The sequence below is a fragment of the Lissotriton vulgaris genome, chromosome 1_1 (assembly GCF_964263255.1).
Source record: "Lissotriton vulgaris chromosome 1_1, aLisVul1.2, whole genome shotgun sequence".
Lineage (NCBI taxonomy): Eukaryota > Metazoa > Chordata > Amphibia > Caudata > Salamandridae > Lissotriton > Lissotriton vulgaris.
In genome coordinates, this window is record NC_141685.1 from 1,340,728,080 (window position 1) to 1,340,749,843 (window position 21,764).

Here is a 21,764-nt window from a genome sequence, read left to right on the forward strand (position 1 = left end):
TTTTATACAGTGCACTGTAACAGAAAGGCTTTCACAGATGCCAAATGCAGAATATTCAAATACACATAGAGATATATATATGTTTATATGCAAGCAATAATAACATACTTGGTAAATGCAGCAGTTAAATGCATGAATAATACCATGAATAAACAAGCATCAAATAATATGAGATAACACTGAAGAAAATATAATATGCTGGATGGATCAGAAAGATATATATATACACTAGATACATCAAATGAATACTTTGGATGTGCACCTCAACTCACTCACACATCACAAAGAAAACATCTCAAATGATCAAAGCCACTGGCCAAACATCACAATGGCAATAATCAAATCTCAACACTTAACTTGGTGCAAACACTGCATCTTAGCCCACTCCTCACCGGGGGATTAACAGACGTGGTTAAGAGCCTCAGCAAGCAGAGTTCCGTTCCGAAGTAGACGCGTCCGTCCCCATTCGGATTCCAAAATCCCAATTTCTAAGTCAACAACCCTCAGATTTATAATCTCAAAACACACTAACTAGAAGGTTTGAGAGAAACCTTCCCCCCTGAGCCAAAGGAATCTTACCAGAACTGGCCAGCTTCAAATCAAGCATTCCAATGGCAGGAAGGAGTTCTTACGTTCCCTCTCCAATCTTGCATGTTCCAGCCTTTATCTTGACGAAGCTCACGAAAGCCTTCCAGGGTACATTAAACAATCTCTCACAAAACAATCCTTGAACGTGATTAACCCAAGCAACTTGCAAGCCTTGCTGTGTGCGCAGATAAAGCTCAAGCTAGGCAGAGTCAGAATTCAGGATGACACGAGGCTATGTCAAAGCCAATAGTAAGAACTTCATAATACTTCCATTGTACACACAATGCACATGTGTGCACAACTGCTCATAACACTGCACTTTGAAACCAAAAAATACATTCCACACTGCTCTGTCTCTCTCTCTCTCTCATGCTTTCAAATGCACATCCCACATGTTCTGTTCATGGCAAAGCTGTCCTAATCCGTGACAGCTCCCACTGAAAGACTGCAATATTACAAGAAAGAAACTTTTAAGAGAAACCCGCATATGCAGTACGTTGTACATTCAGGCTAGGATAAAATAACACACCAAAGTCAATTAAAATAATGGTAGTCAAAGGTCATCACAGGGTGTCACACCACAAGAGTGCCTCTGTAGCACTACACCAGCCTGCCCGGTGGGCGTAAGGTGAGCCCTTGTGGGGGAGGAGGTGCAGCGAGCGGTGGTGTTACCCCTATTCAAGAAGGGGTGGAGTGCCAGGTCTGATATAAGAACCCTGAAAATGAAGATGACCTGGAGCCCACCCGTCATCCGAAGTACCAGCTGTAGAGGAAGACAGCCGGATTGAGGAGGGGTGGCTGCCGAAGAAGAGGGAGTGGTGTTTGTCAGTAGCATTGCGGTGGCGGGCCTGAAGAAATAAGGCTGATCCCGGCCTGAAGAGGGAACATCTGTCAGCACCCCTGACCGATGTCTGGGCCCGTAGAGTACCGACACTCAGCACTACAATTTCCCCAACAGCGGCAGTCCGTATTGTGAGAGAGGCTGCTGCAGATGAGTGAGAACAATGGAGGTGCAAGAGCGCAGCTGTCGGCGGCACTGTGAGTGGGCGGCGAGCAGTGCAGATAACAATATGATAATGAGGGTATGTGTGGACAGCAGGGGCGGATTGGCAAGGCGGGCATTCGGGAATGGGCCGAAGGGCCGGTGCCTCAGTGCCCTCTGTGGGCTGTTTTTTTTCTCCCCTGTCCCAGTCCACCGAGAGTGGACTAGGAAAGGGGAGAAAAAAAAATGGCCCACAGAGTGCACGGAGACAGAGACTGAAAAAATGAAAGCAGCCTCGCTGTGCGGCCAGACAGCGATTGTCAGCTGTGGGCTCTCCTTCACCCCTACCCTGCCAAGCAATCAAGCTGAGGCTGGGCTGGGGAGGGGTGATTGTTTGCAATAATCAGCCTCCCTGGGGGCCAGGTGTTTCTCAGGCCTTTGAGCCATTTGCACCTCGGCCCCCTGGCGCCCATGCAGCCCAGAAACGGTGTTAGTCTTAACACCTCGTCCACAGCCCTTCACATTCAGGGCATAGTGGGCGAGGAAGAATGGGTCTTGCTGTGGGGGCCTGGTGATGTTTAGAATTTTTTTGTTTTATTTATTTATTTATGCGATTTTATATAGCGCGGACTTTACCCGAAGGTGTCAGAGCGCTTCACACTAGGAACAGCAATAATACATGAGGAGAAAATTATAAATGGACAAATTACAAAAGCAAACGTTAAGTTACATGAATCAAAAGTGACAATAGTGAGCAACCAAAATACAAGAGGAGCAAACGATACATTACAGGAGGAAAAAGAGATATGTGTGCAGGTTACAAAAGCGTACAAAATACAAGTAGAGGTATAATACTGCAATTAATGGCAGACACTCCAGCACAAGAACAAACGTTACGTAGGCAATGGTGGCACTTGTGCAAGTATCTAAAGCAAACAAAAGTGAGAGGTAGCAAACAGTGTGTTACAAGAGAAAAGTGACTTGTGCAACTTACAAAAGGGTACCATACACAGGTACAGAGGTAATACTACAGTAAATGGTAAATACTCAAACTGCCAGAACACACTGGGAAGGCACTTCCCATGCACCAGCTTCACCTCAGCCTCCCCCTGGCTACCTGGCTACCTTGGATTACCCAGAAAGCTGTGTTTTGTGCTCCCCTGCCAGGACATTTTCCCAAGGCCTGGAGGGTTGATTAATTTACTAATTGCAGGGGCCTTACCTCTGTTCATGTGCTCCTGAGCTGAAGGTCTGGGGAGGGCTGAGTAGGTTAGTAATAGCAGGGACTTTGCTGCTTTTCATGTGCTCCTGTGCTGGAGGGCTGGAATAATTTTGTGACAAAAAGGGCTCTTGCTATTTTTTTTTAGTTGCTCAGAATGTAGGCCATTGTCACCTTGGCCCTGTGTCGTGTGCAAGAACAGTATCCTCCCACTTTCATTCCTTGTCTGTGCAAATGGTGTTTCATGAAAGGGCATGCCCCTTGAATGTGGGCCACGCCCCTTAAATATGGGCCACGCCTCTTGAATGTGGGCCACTTTTTTCGTCAGTGCCCGGGCCGAATTGTGATCCCAATCCGACCCTGGTGGACAGACCACTGGCATGGCCGCCCTCATGTCGGTGAGCCGCATGCAAGAGAACCGAGCTGTGGGCCGGCTGAGGACGTCCCGTGATGTGCGGTAGCTGTTTTTTCTCTGCAGGTGAGAGACCCCCATGTGGCTTAAAAAGGAGAGACTGCCAGAGCCGAAGGGACAGTGGCGGCGCCAGAGAGAGGCTGGTTGCTCTGGGACAAAGAATAAATAAATGCTGCAATTGCCCCTGTATTGGAGATAGCAACGCAGCGTACCTGAATGGGAGGGAGAGCCCGTCCTGTTGCACGAGCGTGTGTAGCTCTCAGCGCCTGCACATGAGAGGGTTGTACCCAAGATGGAATGGACAATTGCCATGAAGGGTGAAGGATGGCTGAGGCGCCTCCTTGCAGCACTGGGGAAACACCAAAATCTGCATTGTTAAAGTGGCAGCAATGAGGAGGAAGGTAAATAGGACCCAGCTATGGTGGGCCATAAATGGTGCTGCAGTGCCTCCTAATGGCCATAGGTGGTTACAGTAAGAAATCAAAGAGAAAATCCTGTGAGGGAAATCATGCAGCGCGAAGAAGAGGTGGCCCTGAAAAAACAAAATGATGGTCATCACCAAGGGGGTATGAGTTGAGTAAAAGACTGAACAGAGGATGCAACATACCCCTAATGGACTGCCAAAAGTGTTGGGAACAGGACCGACTGGAAGTGACGGCCAAGGCAAGAACAGGCAACTTGACCCATGTGGGCTGCAGAGTGGAAATGAGGACGGACGGTATTTCCCAGTAGCCAGAGGACCCCAAAGTAGCTTGAGCCTCTCCACGCCAAGATAGCTGCCATGAGGGCAAGGAAAACGAGTGCACAGAAAAGACCAGGGAGGTTGTAATGCCATGTGCATGTGCAAGAGAAGTCACTGGCTGGCAGAAACAATGTCAGAGAAGCTGGTTGTGAAGGATGGAGCCCAGGAGTGAGTGAGTGAGTGAGCCGGCTAGGAAGAGGGCCCGTGATGTCAAACAGAGTGACAGATCTGGTGAAGTCTCCCGAGTGGAGGCTGCAGAGAGAGAGCCACATCGGCGTGGCATTGAGGCACCAGAAATGCGTCCTCAGGAGAAGAGACCGGCAAGAGGTCAAAGAGGAGACCTACGGGAGGTCGGAGAAGATGACCTGCAAGAGGTCAGAAGATGACCTACGAAAGGATGACCTGCCAAAGATCAGAGAAGATGACCTGCCAGAGGTCAGAGAAGATGACCTGCCAGAGGTCTGACAAGATTGACCTGAAGTCAAAGTATGAAGGCCTAGGAGAGGTCATGAATGGAAGAAGGTCACGACAACAGGCCTGCTCACCGGATGAAGAGAATGCGTTGTCCTAGGGGTAGGACATGGCCAGGGAGACCCGTGTGAAGTGCATGTCACATGGAGAGGCCAGGTCAGAGATGATGAGTAAGACAAGATCGGACCAGACTGCGTCGCAAAGTGAAAGAACAAGGAAAAGGACTGGTTGTGGCATGAGGCCACCGCAGAAGAAGTTCAAAGAAGAAGAGAAAATAAAAAGAGAGGAGTGTGTGATCAGACACTTGGCACACCGCAAGATACAGAAGGCATCTGAGTGCAAGAACATCAGGAGTGAAGCACAGTACCTAGGTAATATTGGTGGCACCATGAGAGGCTAGCTGTCCAGAAGTCTTAGGTAACACCAAGCAAACTTGGTGACTGTAGATGTGAGCATCCTGGACCATTTGTGACATCCACCTTTGGGGTCGCACCGGAGCTGGATTGTGAGACTGCTCGGACATCCTGAGTGACCTCGGATGTGGGGTCTAGAAGATGATCTGACCACTCCATACCAGGCCGTGGTGATCCAGGGCAAAGGCCAAAGTGACGGCCGGTGAGAGAGGGTTCCACACGAGAGATGAGTCTACAGCAGCTCCCCCGAGGTGCCAGGAAGACGAAGATCTTGCGTAGTAATCTGGGTCTTCTAAAGGCCATCCCATCAATGACAATGCACCATAGTGTAGGTGGCAGGAGTACTGCTATCTGGAAACAACTACCCTTGAGGTGGAGTGAGGGACTTGAAGGTGGGATTCGTAACGCTTCTTCCACGAACCTAGAGGTTGGCCGGGAGTGACATGGCGAAGTACACCCAGTCCAGTTGGAGCCTGGTGAAGATGGCCTCCGGGACATCCCATGAGAGGGGAACACCCAGGTGAGGTGCAAGCTAGTGAGAGAAGGATGTATGTAACTATTCCAGCACTCAGCAGCTGGAAGCACTGTTGCCTTGGCAATGATTGGGGAGCCAGGACGTAGTTTGTGAAAATGTAACATCTCCAGATTTAAAATCATTCCATCTGCACCGTCACGGAGAACTGTATATATAGAGACTTTGGATGTCAACGTCCACGCCTTGAGTCCAGGGACAACCGGATCCGCAGTTGACCCTTGAATTCTGCCAAGTAGAACTTGTGATACTGGCTGCAGTTGTACCATCGTCTTGTTCTGTAAGCAGCTGAATAGACTCAGTGGAAGTTTTCTCTTATTGTTTTATTCGTTCCCACAGGTTGGACTTGTTCCAGTTGGAATAATGTTTGGGAGGGATGTAGTGACCTGCTGGTCACTGGTCTAGTGTTTTCTGTGCCAGCCACTCCCCGAGTGCTGGCTTACACCCTACACCCATCTAACACAGGCGTCATAGGACATGTGACCCTGGCAATCAAAGGGGCCGGGTGCACGTGCCCTAGGCCAGTTACACTAAGCATAATCCAGTGTCTGTTTTATCTTTATTACTATGTGGGGGCCTAGTGCCCCACTACATTACAGGTTAGATCAGATTATGAAGCAAATTATAGCCTCTTCTTCTTCTAAACTACCATAAAACAGAGGCAGCGATCATCATTTTGCCGTACTCAAATGTAGTATCCCCCCTTCATGGTAGGCAAACCAGATTCTAACCATAAGGGCTGCAGACAGTCCAAAATGCATCCAGTGGACGATCACAGGGGTGTGCGATAATGCAAAGCTTCTTTCTCCATGCCCTTTAAAGCTCTTTTTTGAAACTACACAATCTTGCTAAAATGTTCAAAGTTTGCTATATGTTTTTAAAAACGAACAGCAGAGGCTTTTTCCTTGAAAGTATGTTAGTTGTAGAAAAATGCAAAGAAAAATACAGCCAGGCGTGATTAGCTTGTTGATCTGTATTTCAACCGAAATCTAACCATGAAGAATTTAATCGGCTTATTTTACCATGATAGATAACTGGTCACTTGTTATATGACTTTAGGAATGTCGTTAATGTTAGTATTCCTTTTGAACGAAATTATTTCCTGATCTTTATTCCTTTTCTTTTTTCTTTTCCTTGATTAATAAGAGTAAAAAAATGCTTGCAATTTTTTTTAAATGCCTGTCTCAAAGCTTTTGTCATTTTGTGAGCGAGCGTGTGATGCTTTGAAACTGCAGTGCCTTTGAGGGCTCACTTACATTCTTTTTCTCAACCGGTTCTCCCTCCTCTGTACTGCAGGTTGGCGGTGCTGTACGAGAGATCACAGGCTACTCCACAACATATCGTCAACAAATCAGCATCCAGTCCGGCGGCGAGCACGGGGACTGCCTGCGCACGCGCCGTGGCTTCCACCACAAGATTGAGGGATTTCCGCACTGTGTGGTCACTGATGGTGTGGTGAACTTTTTCCTTGCCCGGACTGAGAAAATACTGCAGGTTGGATTCGACCCTCGTCTTAGTCGTGTGGCGCACTTAGGTAAGCACTGTCCAGATAGTCCATCCTGTCTTTTGTAAATTTATTTAGTTTAGCTCGTATTGAGTTTTTTATTTGAACTTGTTGTTTTGAGGACAAAAATATATAGTTCATACTTACTGTAAACGTGAGTGCCACTTTGCTCCCACCATTGATGGCCATGGACTTCGTGGTTTACTTAGAGACACTGGTGTATCTGGTGGAGGAGCTGGAGTCTGCTTGCGTCAATATGTGGATAATACGCAGTGAGAAGTACCGACAGGTGCCATCATCTGTTAAAAGTAGTCAGTTGTTGAGGAGATTTCTTCAGAGCATCACAGTGCAGGTGTATACCCATTGTTTGAAGCTTCACCATTTTCCTGCTTAGCTCCCCTGATTCTGCTTAGAGCTGCACTTTTCTATGAAAGCTCACATTAATCAGGTGTTAAAGGTGATTTATTGCCACTTCTTCCCACCCTTAACCAAAATTACAAATTTTTTACATGTATAAGCTTTCCTTTTACCACGACTCCACACAGACAGGCCGTTCTTGTTAGTGTGCTTCAAATGTATCTCTTGTCTCTGAATGCAGTCCTTGCATGCCAGGATAGTTGTTAATGCCATGAAATTTGGACATATAACTTTAGTAATAAAGAATCTGCATCCAGGGGCCTAACGTAGATGCATGAGGCTCCAGTGGTGCAGTGGGGTTCAATCTTCACAGAAGCACGTGGCAGTCCCTTTACATCTATGAGTCGGCCAATCTAAATAACACGTTAGGAGCCTCTCATCCATCTTTGAAAAAGTCATTATAATTTTGCATTGTGCCAGGATATTAATTTGCTTTCTCCTGCAGATAAAGTTGCCTGATTGAAAATGAGGCCATGCAAACTTAATATTTATGACGACAGGAGGGGCGTGGCCAAGCATCGACCAAGATGGCCGCAAGCTAAAGAAGCTCCGTAACACTCCAACCTCCGCTGCTCATTAATCCGTCACACAGCTCCGATCCATGCACCGAAACGTGTAGCCCTTACTGCCGGGAACCCAGCGTATCGTCCGAAAGCAGGAAAGCAACCCTGACAGAAGAGCAACATCGAGCAGAACTGCGGGGCCCAAACATTGCCCAACGCCACGGACTTGCGTTGTCAGAGGCCGTCGAGTGAATCATCGAGGAGGCTTCAGGATTCAATCAATCAATCAGGGAATTGCAAGCGCGCTACTCACCCATGAGGGTCTCAAGGTGATACGCGGTGAGTCGTGCGGACGCCCGCACACGTCAGACCCCAAAGCAGTAACATCAAGCCTACATCCATCAGCAGCCCCAAAATAAGTGGACAGGAACAGCAGGAGTCGCCTGGGGGGTCGGCTGAGGGATTATGCCAGTATTGGCTTGCCGGGTCGACCTCGCCCAGGCAGCTTGACTTGAGTGGTGAATACGGAATTCACTCGCCCCTGCTCCGTGGGCGTTGGCGTGAGCGAGAAGGCACGACAGAGCGGTGGTTGGGGGAGGGGAGAGACCCCCTATTAAATCTTAGAAGCGACTCACCAATAAATAGCCGTCATCCCGAGTGACTCCTGCCTGGGACTGTTGCGCTTGGGGTGAAACACGGGACCAGAGAGAAATCAATCCCGTGGTCGGTATGCTGCGGTGATCTGAGGCCAAAGGCGACCGTCTACACGTTGAAAGAAGAAGGCAAACAGTGGCGAAGAGCTCCCTGACAACTGCACCTCAGCGGAGCTCCCCTGGGGAGGACATTTGAGGGGCCACAAGAGGCAGGCCTTGAAGACGCCTAGTGGTGGGACAGTGGCCGTGGACTGCACAAGTGGGCCCCTCTTTCTTAGTGACCTGGTCCAGGGTGCCCCAATGCTGCCAAAGGGAACGCAGTAACGGTGTGACTGGGAGATATATCGCCCCCCGTATGGACCAGCAGTGAAGCAAACGCGGATCCGACACCACAGCAGTTCCACAACACCTCTGTCTGAAAAGTGCGACCGGCACAACCTCGAGTACACGGCCAATGACACGGTACTCTTTAACGGGAAGAGAACGACCTGGGCCCCTCTCTGGATTAAAGAGTAGATACAAAAAGGCAGAGAACCCACCAGAACCAGGGCACCTACATAAACTCCTCCCTACGAGAAACCCCTAAAGCTGCTTGGAGCTGGCAGGAGCCACGCTTCATAGGCAGGCAACGGGCATAATACCGGAGGAAGGGGGAAACTCGGAGCAGAAAGACTTTCTATTCCCCCCTCCTCTTGTCTGCAAGAAGTGCAATGCCCGGGACCAGAGGAGCACTTAACACCCACCAAACGAAGCACTTCAAATACGCCATGTCAAAGACCGCGGACACAGACGCAACATCCAAAACTGAGGTGCCGCTGGGGCAGCAACGAGAGACAGAAGACCCTACTTTAAAAGATATCATAGACGCCATCACAGGAGTGCGAGCTTCAATCGAAAGCAGAATGCATCAATAATGACTGAAGTAACATTAATCAGGGCAGACCTTCAGAAGTTGGGCGATAAAGTAAAAACAATGAAGGTGTCACAACCGATCTCTGCCAGGAATCCAAAACCATGCAGCAACAGATCAAGCACCTCCGGGCAGTGTGTAAAGCGATGGAAAGCAAATTGGACGACTATGAGGGAAGGTCTCGCTGCAATAATGTCAGGATCCTTGGGGTGCCGGAGCAAGCAGAGGGGCCTACACCCTACCTAAGAACTAACCACCAAACATCTCCAGCCGAAGAACCTATCCAATCTCTTTTCAGTTGAAAGGGCGCACCGAATTCCAGGAGGCAGACCAAAACCTGGGGCTCCCCCAAGGCCTCTACTGGCGAGACTCTTCAATTTCAGAGATCGCGACATTGTCCGGCAAATGGCCCGCACTGCCCCACCTATCCACATTCAAAATAGCTTGGTGACTTTCTTCCCTGAGTTCATTGTAAGTTTGCAGAAGCAAAGATGCTACTCCCAGGGAATCAAAAGCAGGCTCAGAGACAAAGGTTTTAAATACTCTATGTTGTTCCCGGCACGACTGCGGATAGAGGCCGAAGGAAAGACATGGTCTTTGACACTCCTGAAGCGGCACAAGCATGGCTAGGCGGGTGGAGGCCAGCCAGAGGGAGTGGATTCCAACAGAAGAGAGCGGTGTCCCCCAGATCACAATTGAGCCCCGGGGCTCACTCAGGCCAGTCAACAGATGGAACAGGTCTAGATATTTAGAACTGTAGCCCGGCCTTGGGTATCTATGAGATGATTGGTCGGAACCAGTAGGACTGGACCAACATGCACGGCAAGGTAGCCTAATGACAAGTTTCTGCAATACCGGCTATGTGACATTTAATTTCAAAACTATTGTAATTCAATGGAAATAATCGCATTTAGAAGGGTAACAATGGTGGGAAAAGGTATAGAGATTGCACCCCCCACCACATTAGTATAGATCTCTAATGGGGCGACAGGCGCTCTCCATAGTTGGGGACAAGGGCAGTTCTAAGTCCAGATTGCAGGGAAGCAGAAAGTGGAGACCGGGGTTCTTGTTAAGTTTCACACAAAGTTTAGATGCACAAATTCACAACAGAAGAAGGATTTGCTCCATTCTTTAACACTTTACAACAATAATCAAGCACTATCCGGAATAGGAGTATTGTTTGCAACGGGGGAGAGACATGTAACTCTCGCGGGACCTCCCGCATCACGGCAGGCAACTCATTGCAGCAGAAATGGGGCCTTCTGTTAAACAGGGTATTAGGCTATTCTCCTGGATCGTGAATGGACTGGCAGACAAGCTCAAGAGGGGGCTAGAACTCCAATACATCAAGCGGCACTCACCAGACGTGGTCCTTCTGCAGGAGACACATTTGATGAGGAATGCATGCAGGGCACTGACCAGGTGGGGATACAGGCTTGTGTCATGTGAGTAACAAGGACCCCCTGACAAATTGTAAGTACAATTCCTAGGACAGGGTAATACACAATGAAAAATAAATTCCCAGGCAACTTAATTATATCATTATGATTTATGTATATAATAATAATGAACTCAGTGTAACGACCAAAGTATAAAAAATGCAAAATGTATTTTAATAACAGTTATTCAATGCTCTGTTGACATTGTTACAATTGTAAACTAAAAGCACACATTTATTGACATTTAAAAAGCATCATAACTTGTTTCATACATGGAATCACAATTAAATGAAATCACAAATAAAAACCCAAAAAGTGCAGAATAATGAATCGTCGACATGCGTTTCGGCTTAAAGTACGCCTTTGTCAGGAAATGCCACAAATAACCTGACAATAATAAAAAAATATACTAAGAGCCAATTCACATTAATAAATTACATGTATTAAATTAAATTCATTCCCTACTCGACGTTACATTGAGAAGAACATGCTACATAAAACTCTTTGTGTACAATGTTGACTGCCTTCGTATGAACCAAATAAACTAAAAGAAAATGAAAAGAGAAAGAGGATGGATACATGAAGTATGAGATGAAATATAGAACTTGATACGAGCCAAAAGTCCCACCAAAGTGATAAAACTTCCTATACAAGAGCTTACTTTATATGCATGGACAACTGGCATGGGTCTTGCTGAATTTGAGTTTTCCCGTATTTAGTATTCTCTGGATAAAAATTATAAAATTACATTAGTAAACCTTCTGGCGACAACTCACTACAGTTGCCTAAGTATCAATCATAGGCTTCTTTAAGGATATTACCTTTTAATATTTGCGGCCAGTTGTGAGGTGTAGCGCCGTAATCACCACCTCTTAATATATATTATCCGTTCTAAACTACAGTTTATTATATAATTCCGCATAGTTTCAGCCAAATGGTAAACTGGTCTATGTCTAAAATGAGTTTACCTGATATTGGTACGTTACATGTCACGCTAAAATTAAGTGTGGTAATCCGCATTGATGGCGGACAACTGGTTAGTGGGGATAAATTCCTGTGTTTGAAATAAATAACAGGACATGTCAAACTAAAAACTGTCTCTGCCTACAAATTTCAATAAAAACTTGGGTATTTATTTATAGAAAACAAGGGGGCTACTCCAATCTTAAATGTAGCATCCTGATAAATTATTATATTCAGAAAGATATACGAAAGAAACACATCAAACTAAAAAAAGGGTCTTAACCTATATATATAATTAGAGCCATGTGTATTTAAAAAGAGAGGGGTACTCTGATATTGCGTATGGTAGCTTAATATTCTCTTACCGCCTCAATTATATCTCCTTGCGAAAAAGATTCTGTGCCGACGAGTTAAGGCGTCTAGGCAGTTGCGATTGTATTAGCGGTCTGACCTAGATACTCTATGGTCTTAAATATTTGAAGCGTCTGAACGAAAAGCGGTCACAGTATGATGACAGCTTCACTTCATGACACAAAGGTTGACGGGTGACCAATCTCGTAAGTTGTTGCATTATTTAATACCGGAATAGGTAAAAAACGACTAGACTGTTAACCTTGCCATTTGCAATTGCCGTAGCTCGTACTTCATACCAGAAATTGACGTGGATTCTACAGGGCAACATGATTATTGATATAACATATAAAATTAGGGCAAATAATTAATAATTGCCACTATAAAATTTAAAATAATATATTTATAACTACTGATTAATAAGGCAAAAATCACTTGCATGCTAGTCGGATTCCAGATTCTTCATATTATATGTTAAATTTCTCTCCCACGCTTATCAACAGAATTCTATGCTAATCCTGTTTTACGTTTAATTTCTCAGGTGATCGCATTTTCCCATGGCAATTCATTGTTTAACCCATTTGTGAATGTGTTAAGTGATAAAATCAAGTAGACTTCTAGTTTCTTACGTTCTTTCAGACCACCTTTTTCATCTTGAAGGTTAATCTTTTCTAAAATTTGCCATCAAATTTCTTTTGGTCTGTGGTGCAATTCTAAGGAATGTTTTACCAGGGGTGCAGTTAATTTAGCTGTTCTAATATCAGAACGATGTTCTGTAATTTTAGTTTGGATTGCTCTAGATGTTTCTCCACGTAGCCTAATTGGCAGTGACAGAGGATTAAATATTTAACATTTTGTGTGTTGCAGTTCCACATATGGGTAGCTTGAATTATTACACCTATTGTGGGTCATAGTTTCTCATTCTATCACTGTCTCACAAGATTTACAGGTGATACATTTGACAGTTCCTCTGATGGGTGCCCTGCCATTAATAGATTTCTGAATAAAAGGTTGACTCGGCAATTGGGAATCAAAACATGAATGGACAATGATGTCTTTAAGGTTTTTGTTTCTACGATAGACATATAAAGGTTTCTCAAGTTTTCTCTTTTGGTCAGGATTACAATTCAAAATATGCCAATTTGAATTTATAATGTGTTTAACTTTGATATTAAGGGTAGAATGTTTAGTAACACATACCAACTGATTAGTTGTAGGCTCCTTGGCTGATTTGAGATGATCTCTTGCTCGTTTATAGCATTCTCTCACCAGCCGGTGGGGATATTCTCTTTCTAAAGACTTTGCTTTCATTCCAATAGCTTGTTTGTCAAAGTCAGATATATTTGTACAATTTTGTCTAACTCTTAAAAACTGGGAAAGGGAAATACTTTGTTTTAGACTGTGTGGATTATAGCTTTTAAAATGTAACAAAGAATTTCTTGCAGTTGGTTTAATGAACTAATCCACTTCCAGAATACCTAGATGATGTCTGATTAGGATGTCTAAAAACTCAACTCCTTTTGTTCTGCTATGTGCAGTGAATTTAAGATTTGGATCTGTAAGGTTCAGCCACTGAAGAAACTGTGATATAGTCTCTTCCCCATTGGTCCAGATAAAGAAGATGTCATTAATGTATCTGGACCAATGGGAAACAGACTCATAAAACGGGGCAACCTCAATGGAAATTAAAAAAAAAATCCCAAAGATACAAGCTTGTGTCGCATTCAGCATTCAGCTCCGGATCAAGGGGAGTAGGAGTTATGATCAGGAAAAGCAATTGACCGCACATGGAAAGACAAGCAGGGTAGGTTCACTGCAATCACTGGGAGATGGGAAAGCTGTATATTAATGCTAGTTTCCGTATATGTTCCGCCGGGCCCCCACAAGTCAGCCTTCAGGGACCTGGCCGATCTCTTACTTGCCCTCCCAGAGGGGCAGCTCCTGATTGGCGGCGATTTTAACTTGATCGTATCAGGTCAACTGGATAAGTTTCCCCCGAGGGAGGTAACGCCGTCAAAAACTCAAGTCTATGACTTCATGGGAGCTATGGGACTGGTGGACGTGTGGCATGCACTCCACCCTGTGGAGGCACAGTTTACATTCCACGTAAGGGAAAGGAGACGCCATGGTTTAGGATTCACTTGTCATCAATCAATCAATCAGCAGAATTTATATAGCGCGCTACTCACCCGTGAGGGTCTCAAGGCGCTGAAGGGAGGGGGGGTCGCTACTGCTCGAACAGCCAGGTCTTGAGTTGTTTCCTGAAGGAGAGATGGTCCAGGGTCAGCCGTAGGTGGGTGGGGAGGGAGTTCCATGTCTTGGCTGCCAGGTAGGAGAAGGATCTTCCTCCGACTGTGGATTTGCGGATTCGTGGGATGGAGGCGAGGGCGAGGCTGGCGGAACGGAGCTGGCGGGTGGGTGTGTAGAATGTGAGTCGGCTGTTGAGGTACTCCAGGCCCGTGTCGTGAAGAGTCTTGTGTGCGTGGGTGAGGAGTCTGAACGTGATCCTCTTGTTGACGAGGGAGCCAGTGCAGGTCTTTCAGGTGGGCAGAGATGTGGCTGTGGCGAGGGATGTCCAGGATGAGTCGTGCTGAGGTGTTCTGAATGCGCTGGAGTCTTTTCTGGAGTTTGGCAGTGGATCCAGCGTAGAGGGTGTTCCCATAGTCCAGACGGCTGGTGATGAGGGCCTGGGTGACCGTCTTTCTGGTCTCAGTGGGAATCCAACGGAAGATCTTTCGGAGCATGTGCAGGGTGTTGAAGCAAGATGACGAGACGGCGTTGACTTGCTTGGTCATCGTGAGGGAGGAGTCCAGGATGAAGCCCAGGTTGCGTGCGTGGTCCGTTGGCTTGGATGCGGTGCCCAGGGCAGGGGGCCACCAGTAGTCATCCCAGGTGGAGGGAGAGGATCCGAGGATGAGGACTTCCATCTTGTCTGAGTTCAGTTTCAGACGGCTGATCTTCATCCATTCCGCGACGTCTTTCATTCCTTCCTGGAGGTTGGCTTTGGCAGAGGCGGGGTCGTTGGTGAGGGAGAGGATCAGCTGGGTGTCGTCGGCGTAGGAGATGATGTTGAGGTTGTTTTGGCGTGCGATAGCTGCTAGAGGGCTCATGTAGACGTTGAAGAGGGTAGGGCTGAGTGAGGATCCTTGCGGAACGCTGCAGATGACTTCGGTGGCTGAGGAGCGGAACAGGGGGAGGCGGACTCTCTGGGTTCTTCCGTCGAGGAACGAGATGATCCGCTCCTTGGATTCCGGTGTTGCTGAGGCTCTGTATCAGGGTGCGGTGGCATATGGTGTCGAAGGCTGCCGAGAGGTCCAGGAGGATGAGGGCAGCAGTTTCTCCGTTGTTGAGCAGGGACCTGATGTCGGCGGCGGCTGCGATGAGGGCGGTCTCGGTGCTGTGGTTTGCTCGGAACCCGGACTGTGAGGGGTTGAGGGATCCGTTGGTCTCGAGGAAGGTGGAGAGTTGTCTGTTGACGGTCTTCTTGATGACTTTGGCTGGAAAGGGGAGGAGCGAGATGGGGCGGAAGTTCTTGAGGTCCGTGGGGTCCGCGGTGGGTTTCTTCAGGAGGGCGCTCAGCTCGGCATGTTTCCAACTCTCCGGGAAGGTGGCGGATGCGAAGGAGCTGTTGATGATGTTCCGGAGTTGGGGTGCGATGATGGAGTCGGCTTTGTTGAAGATGTGGTGTGGGCAAGGGTCGGTAGGGGAGCCGGAGTGGATGGGGTTCATCAGGCGGGTGGTGTCTTCGGTGCTGACCGGTGTCCAGGTGCGGAGGGTGATGGTGGGGGGGCGTTAGTTCGGTGGTTGTGTCCGTGGACTGTGCGCCGAAGCTGTTGTGTATGTCGGTGGAAGAACGAGGCGAGTGAGTCGCAGAGGTCTTGCGAGGGTGTGATGTCGTTGTTGCAGGCACTGGGGTTGGAGAGCTCTTTAAGGATGTTGAAGAGTTCCTTGCTGTTGTGGGCGTTGTTGTCCAGTCGTTCTTTGAATGTTGTCTTCTTGGTGGTGCGGATCAGCTGGTGGTGTTTGCGGGTGGCGTTCTTGAGGGCGGTCATGTGTTCAGCTGTCTGGTCGTGGCGCCAGGCTTTCTCGAGGGTGCGGCAGGTTTTCTTGGAGTTTTTGAGTTCGTTGGTAAACCACAAGGCTTTCCTGCTGCCGGGTCTGCTGGGAGGGTTCTTCAGTAGTGAGAGGTCATCGGCGCAGTTGGTGAGCCATTGTGTGAGGTTGCAGGCTGCTTCGTTGGGGTCCGTCGTGTTGGTGGGCGGGTTCTGGCTGAGGGTGGTGATGAGCTGGTCGGCGGTGATCTTGCCCCAGCTTCTGCGGGGAACCTGTTGCGGGTGGTGGTGGGTCGTGGTTCTCCTGAAGCTGAAGTGGACGGAGCTGTGGTCTGTCCGAGGTAGTCCGGTTGAGTGGCTGAAGGAGATGTGCTTGCTGGAGGAGAAGATGGGGTCAAGTGTGTGGCCGGCGTAGTGGGTGGGGGTGTTCACCAGTTGCTTGAGTCCGAGATTGGCGAGGTTGTCCAGCAGGGCGGTGGTGTTGCAGTCCTTGTTGTTCTCTAGGTGGAAGTTGAGGTCCCCTAGGAGGATGTAGTTTGTGGAGGTGAGGGCGTGCGGGCTGACGAAGTCTGCAATGGCTTCGCTGAATTGTGTGCGTGGTCCCGGGGTCTGAAGATGAGGGTACCTCTGAGGGTGGTCTTGGGGTTGGTGTGGATCTGGAAGTGAAGGTGCTCAGCGGCGGTGAGGGTGTCATCGGAGTTGGTCGTGATGCGGATGGTGTTTCTGTGGACGATAGCGATGCCTCCTCCGGTTTGGTTATGCGGTCTCTCCGGGTGATCTTGTAGCCTTCCGGGATGGCTACCGCGATGTCGGGGGCTGAGCAGGCGTTCATCCATGTTTCCGTGAGAAAGGCGACGTCTGGTGATGTTGTGTCGAGGAGGTTCCAGAGTTCGACAGCGTGCCTGTGGACAGAGCGGGTGTTGAGCAGGATGCACTTGAGGTGGTTGTTGCTGGGGCTCGGCCTGGCGGGAGCGGTGCAGGTTAGGAGGCAGGTGAATTGGCAGGCTTGGCAGGTGATGGGTCCGTGGGTGCGTTTCGGGGTGGCTCTGTAGCAGGCGGGGTTCCGGCCGGCATTGAGTGCGTGGAGGGTTGCGGCGTCATAAGTTCTTTGGGTGCGCTGGCATCGAAGAGGGCCAGGGGTCCTGGCGCTGGGCGCGGTCTAGGCGCAGACGGGCTTGCCTTTGGCGCGCCTTCGGCGCACAATCGGCGCGTCCGCTGCGGCCTCCATATGAGGGGCTGAGGGAGGGAGCAGCTGGGAGGCGGGAGCGGGGTGGCGAATGGGAACGGCGGGGGGGCCGGGCCGCAGGGAGCAGCGGCGAGAAGCAGAGAGCAAGGCGGGAAGCGGGAGGGCACAGAAGTCAAAGGGGGAACTGGGGTAAAAAACGAAACCAACAATTACAGAAGGAGAGGGGACCAAGGGGTAAAGACACGAATCACAGGCCCAGTTAACACGGAAAAAAGGCAAAAAGGAAAAACAAAGGAAAATCAACAGCGGTCAGAGCGGGCAGAGAGCGGGGAACAGGGGGTAAAACCACGAGTCACAGGCACGAATCACAGGCACAGTTAACAAGGCAAAAAGGAAACTAAAGAAAACCAACAGCGGGCAGAGAGCGGGGAACAAGGGGTCAAAACCACGAATCACAGGCACGATTCACAGGCACAGTTAACAAGGCAAAAAGGTAAAAGGGAGACAAAGGAACCAACAGCGGTCAGAGCGGGCAGAGCGCAGCACACAGCGCGGGGAGGACCACGCGGTGGCTAGGGGGGCGCCCTACCTGGTGACAGGGTCAAGGGTCATCCGTACTGGTGGGCACTTTTTTAAGAGTGCCTGGTCTTGAAAAGCACAAACTAAAGATTTAGAACATAACAAAAACTCAGGATTTAGAAAATAACACAGTGGTTAGGGTTGACTTTGATAATAATAATACAAATGTATTTCTATCCAAACAGACCTTTCTTAGCAATATCAGGATAGAAAGACTGGGGAAAACGTAACCTTTTAACCAGTACCAGGCAACTTGCATGCAGCTCTTACATGCCAGTTCATGGCCTACTGTGCTAGATTACAAATGTAATTTATGAACTGCACAGTAACAACAGAATCTCTGTGACAAGAGCAATAACCCACTGAGCTATCCAAATAAAAGATTGTTCTTTGATATGCATGGTACTTGTTCTTTGCAGCAGGCATAATAACCCCCTGCACTACCTTAGATAAGTGAAACTGCCACTCGACAAAACTCCCATCTCTCTTCAGTAGGTACATTAATAAATCACCAGAGTTAACCTGACACTTTTATTGTTGCCTGAAAACTGCTGAATACAGAGGAACTTTGCAGTGCTTTTAAAACTACTGCTCTGCTACCAAACCAGCCCTTACTAATAAAACCTGCCCCCACCCTTCGAGCCGCCGCCCGTTGCCCGACCAGCCTTGGTGGTGTTCAAAACAGACAATGATATGTCTTGTTGGCCAGTCCACTAGCACTGAACAGCGTGTGCATGCTGTGGCTACATGGATGCAGTGTTCGACATAAACAATGCCAATTAATGTTGTTCACATTACTTAAACAATAGCTAGACCGCTAGAAGGGTTGAGCCTGAAATGTGTGCTCTTTAACAATCATTTCTGAAGTTTTGCAGCAGGGCATTTTAAAATCTTGTGTTAACACTAAAAACAGCTAATCTTATCTTACTTTACTTTTTGTTTCTGTTATAGATTTAACCAGGGCCCGCCGCTTACAGGAGTCACAATGACCGGCACCACCACAAGTGGAGTGGGAGGGTCAAGATTATAATCCAGTTGATGTGAAGACTCAGATTCATTCTCACACTACCTGCCCCGTGGCCTGCCTGAAATCCGACCTTCCAACTCAGTCAGAAAGTGACAATTAAGTCCTGACACACTGCACCCACGCAGCAGACACGAGTCCGGCTCGACTCCAAGGCTGCGTTAGCATGGCTTTTACTGCTGCGCGGGGGCCGGCCAATAATTTTTACCAGGGTGGTTATCACTGGTAGTTCTTTTGTGCTACTAGATTGCTGACCCTGGGACCCCGTCGGCGGTCACAAACACAGTGCTACACATATCACACCAGGCACCATGTCCTCAGCTAGGGTATGCTGCAGCAAATGTGTACTAGCTCTTTAACTACACACGCTCCTAGCTGCAGAATGTGTAGTAAGTCACTGTGCATTCATGTCCAGCCATGCTGCGCACACTTTGTGCTCATTAACTCTTTCTGGTCCAGGCCCACAGCAGCTGCATACAATGTATCAAATCAAGGACTGCACCGGTTGGCCCGATCCAGGGTCATCATAGCAACAAATGAGATGAGTTCTTTCCCCTACCCAGGCCCAGCTTGCAGGCCATCATGACACTTCTGCAGGCAGAGCTTCAGCATAGCAGTGCAATCAAGTGCTACTCACACTGTGGCTGATTTTATGCCACCAGAGCGATTGTTAAGGCTGACAAACAGTCAGGGGTTGCAAGCAAGGTAGCAGGGGTCCCAACGGGTGGCTTAGGGGTCGCTGTTGTGACCTCTGGCAACCCCTACTTGACATCCATGGCTGTGCTGAAGACCTTAACCACTGTTGACACCATAAGGAGAGGGCACTAATGCTTGCAGAGCAGCCAGAGAATGCCTCTAAAATCAGGGTTGCTTGAGCAGTTTTCAGAGTGGGGTGCTGCCACCAATGTTACATCATTGAACGCATAGGAATTCTGAAAAATCCAAGCATCTCACAAAGAGTAACAAGTGTTGCAAATGAGCCACCCCCATTCAGCAAAAGAGTGGTGTGGGTGAATTTTGGAGCACTCTGTCACAAATATATCACTAAATCATGTTGTGGTAGTGCACTGTCATTTCCAGACCGCACATTTTTCTACTGAAATAATCACTACATCTGCACAAACATATTGTTACTGATAAAACTGCATAGTGCACAAGCAAGTATGGAAATCGAGTGTCAGAGAATATTTGCCATTTGTGCTTCACTAAGTGAATTGTCTTGATTTCTTTTGATCCTGTTTAATTCTGTATTTCCATCACACTTCAGAATTACAAAAAAACCACTTCATTTGTGCTTTCCTGCTAATTTATTCAGAAATATTTCTACAGTTCGTTTATAGGTATTTAAATGTAGTTTTGTGTTAGAAATAAGTACATCCTACACTCTTTCTTTTCACACCAGTTCACTTTACAAAATCCTCTCACTTTGTAGTCAGAGAAAGAAAGGTAAACACCAATCTCTATGTAAAAAGAGAAAGTAGACGTGTAAGAAGACTAGCCTGACATTGGACCTCTGTCTCTGAACATATACAGCACATCTGACAAGATGAAAACATGTATAGTAATCTTTAAGGCTCATTCTCCTGCGGTACTCCAGCATGGTTATTTTGGGGGTGCTGCAGCACCCTTTACACCCCTACATCCAGCTCCTTCGCCTAACATCTCCCCTTTGATATGCGTGCGTTGTGCATGTTGTTTACTTTTGTAAAATGTTTAAACCAATAAAATCTGAAGTAAAAAAAAATCTCCCCTTTGATGGAAATGTTCTGACCTTGTTTCTCTTACATTATTTTCCATTTCTGTTTGAAGAGTTTTTCATCGATGGCCTGGGCCTCCTGCACGTGGGCTCCTGTGATGACGTCATCGTAGATCATGCGTCCAAGATCAAGCTGCCATGGAAAACTGATGAGAAAGGCAAAGAATACAGCAAGTTCCGTTACCCGAAGGATAACACTGTCAACCTCAGGCATGGACTTTTTTACTTTAAGAACCGGTTCCAGTGCATGACAGGGAACTAGAGACACGGTTGCCAAAAAAGAAACTGACGCGTTCATTGAAGGAAAAATACGTTTTTGCACTTTTTATTTATATGAACCTTTTATGGAAAAAAAATACGTGAGAATGGACATTTTATAGGCAACAAGTTTAAAGAATGAACGGTCTTCTATTTCAAAAAATGTTTAAAAAAACATTTGTTTTTGATCTTCCTTGTTCATATCAAAAACGCAATTGGTCGCGCAGCAGCAGCACCACTGTTTACTGGCGCAGTTGCGCGAAGGAGCTGGTGCCTTGGTGGTCTCAGGGAAGAATGAAACCATTTTACACTGACAGGCTTGGCGTTCTTCAGCGACGGAACCCACGCAGATTGAAGGTGGGAGCTTTCAGTAACTGACTGAATCAGACGACGGAGATTGGGTGCGATTTGCACTGAGGGTGCACTCCCGCGGACTGTCCGTGCATGCGCCTGCTTAAAAGCATAGCTATGTCGGCATGGGCAAAACAAAAGGGAATCCCCACTAATGTATTTATTTCTAACGCGTAGCTTCCGTTTGGCACCTGCATACCTCAGTCAGGATAAACTGAATTGTGTGACATGTGGCAGCTGAGCTCTCAAAGTATACGTGGACTCGGTGTCCAAGTGACTGTGAAGAAGAGATAGGAGAAAGTACGCCATGTCCCAAGTCTTTGTGAAAATTGCGTAACTCTCCTCTACCTTGTGTAATGTATAGTCCTTCGGCAGTTTTCAGGAGACTAAACATCTACTCAGCATGTATGGAGTTACAGGGGAAGCGGGGGGTGGAGGGGTGAGGGGGGGGGGGGGGGG

The 21,764-nt window shown here is 47.7% G+C and overlaps 1 protein-coding gene across 6 annotated transcripts in view; it reads left to right on the top strand.

Annotated features, from left to right (window-relative positions):
* The window catches only part of B4GALNT1 (beta-1,4-N-acetyl-galactosaminyltransferase 1), a 613,238-nt gene extending 592,245 nt beyond the window's left edge, over positions 1–20,993 (top strand). For all 6 annotated transcript variants that reach the window (XM_086966472.1, XM_086966503.1, XM_086966477.1 and 3 more), the window contains exons 11-12: positions 6,656–6,893; positions 20,750–20,993. In XM_086966472.1, coding sequence (XP_086822598.1) covers positions 6,656–6,893; positions 20,750–20,958 — 447 coding nt within the window. In that variant the 3' untranslated portion in view covers positions 20,959–20,993. The remainder of the gene's footprint in view (positions 1–6,655; positions 6,894–20,749) is intronic.
* Positions 20,994–21,764: the final 771 nt, after the last annotated feature.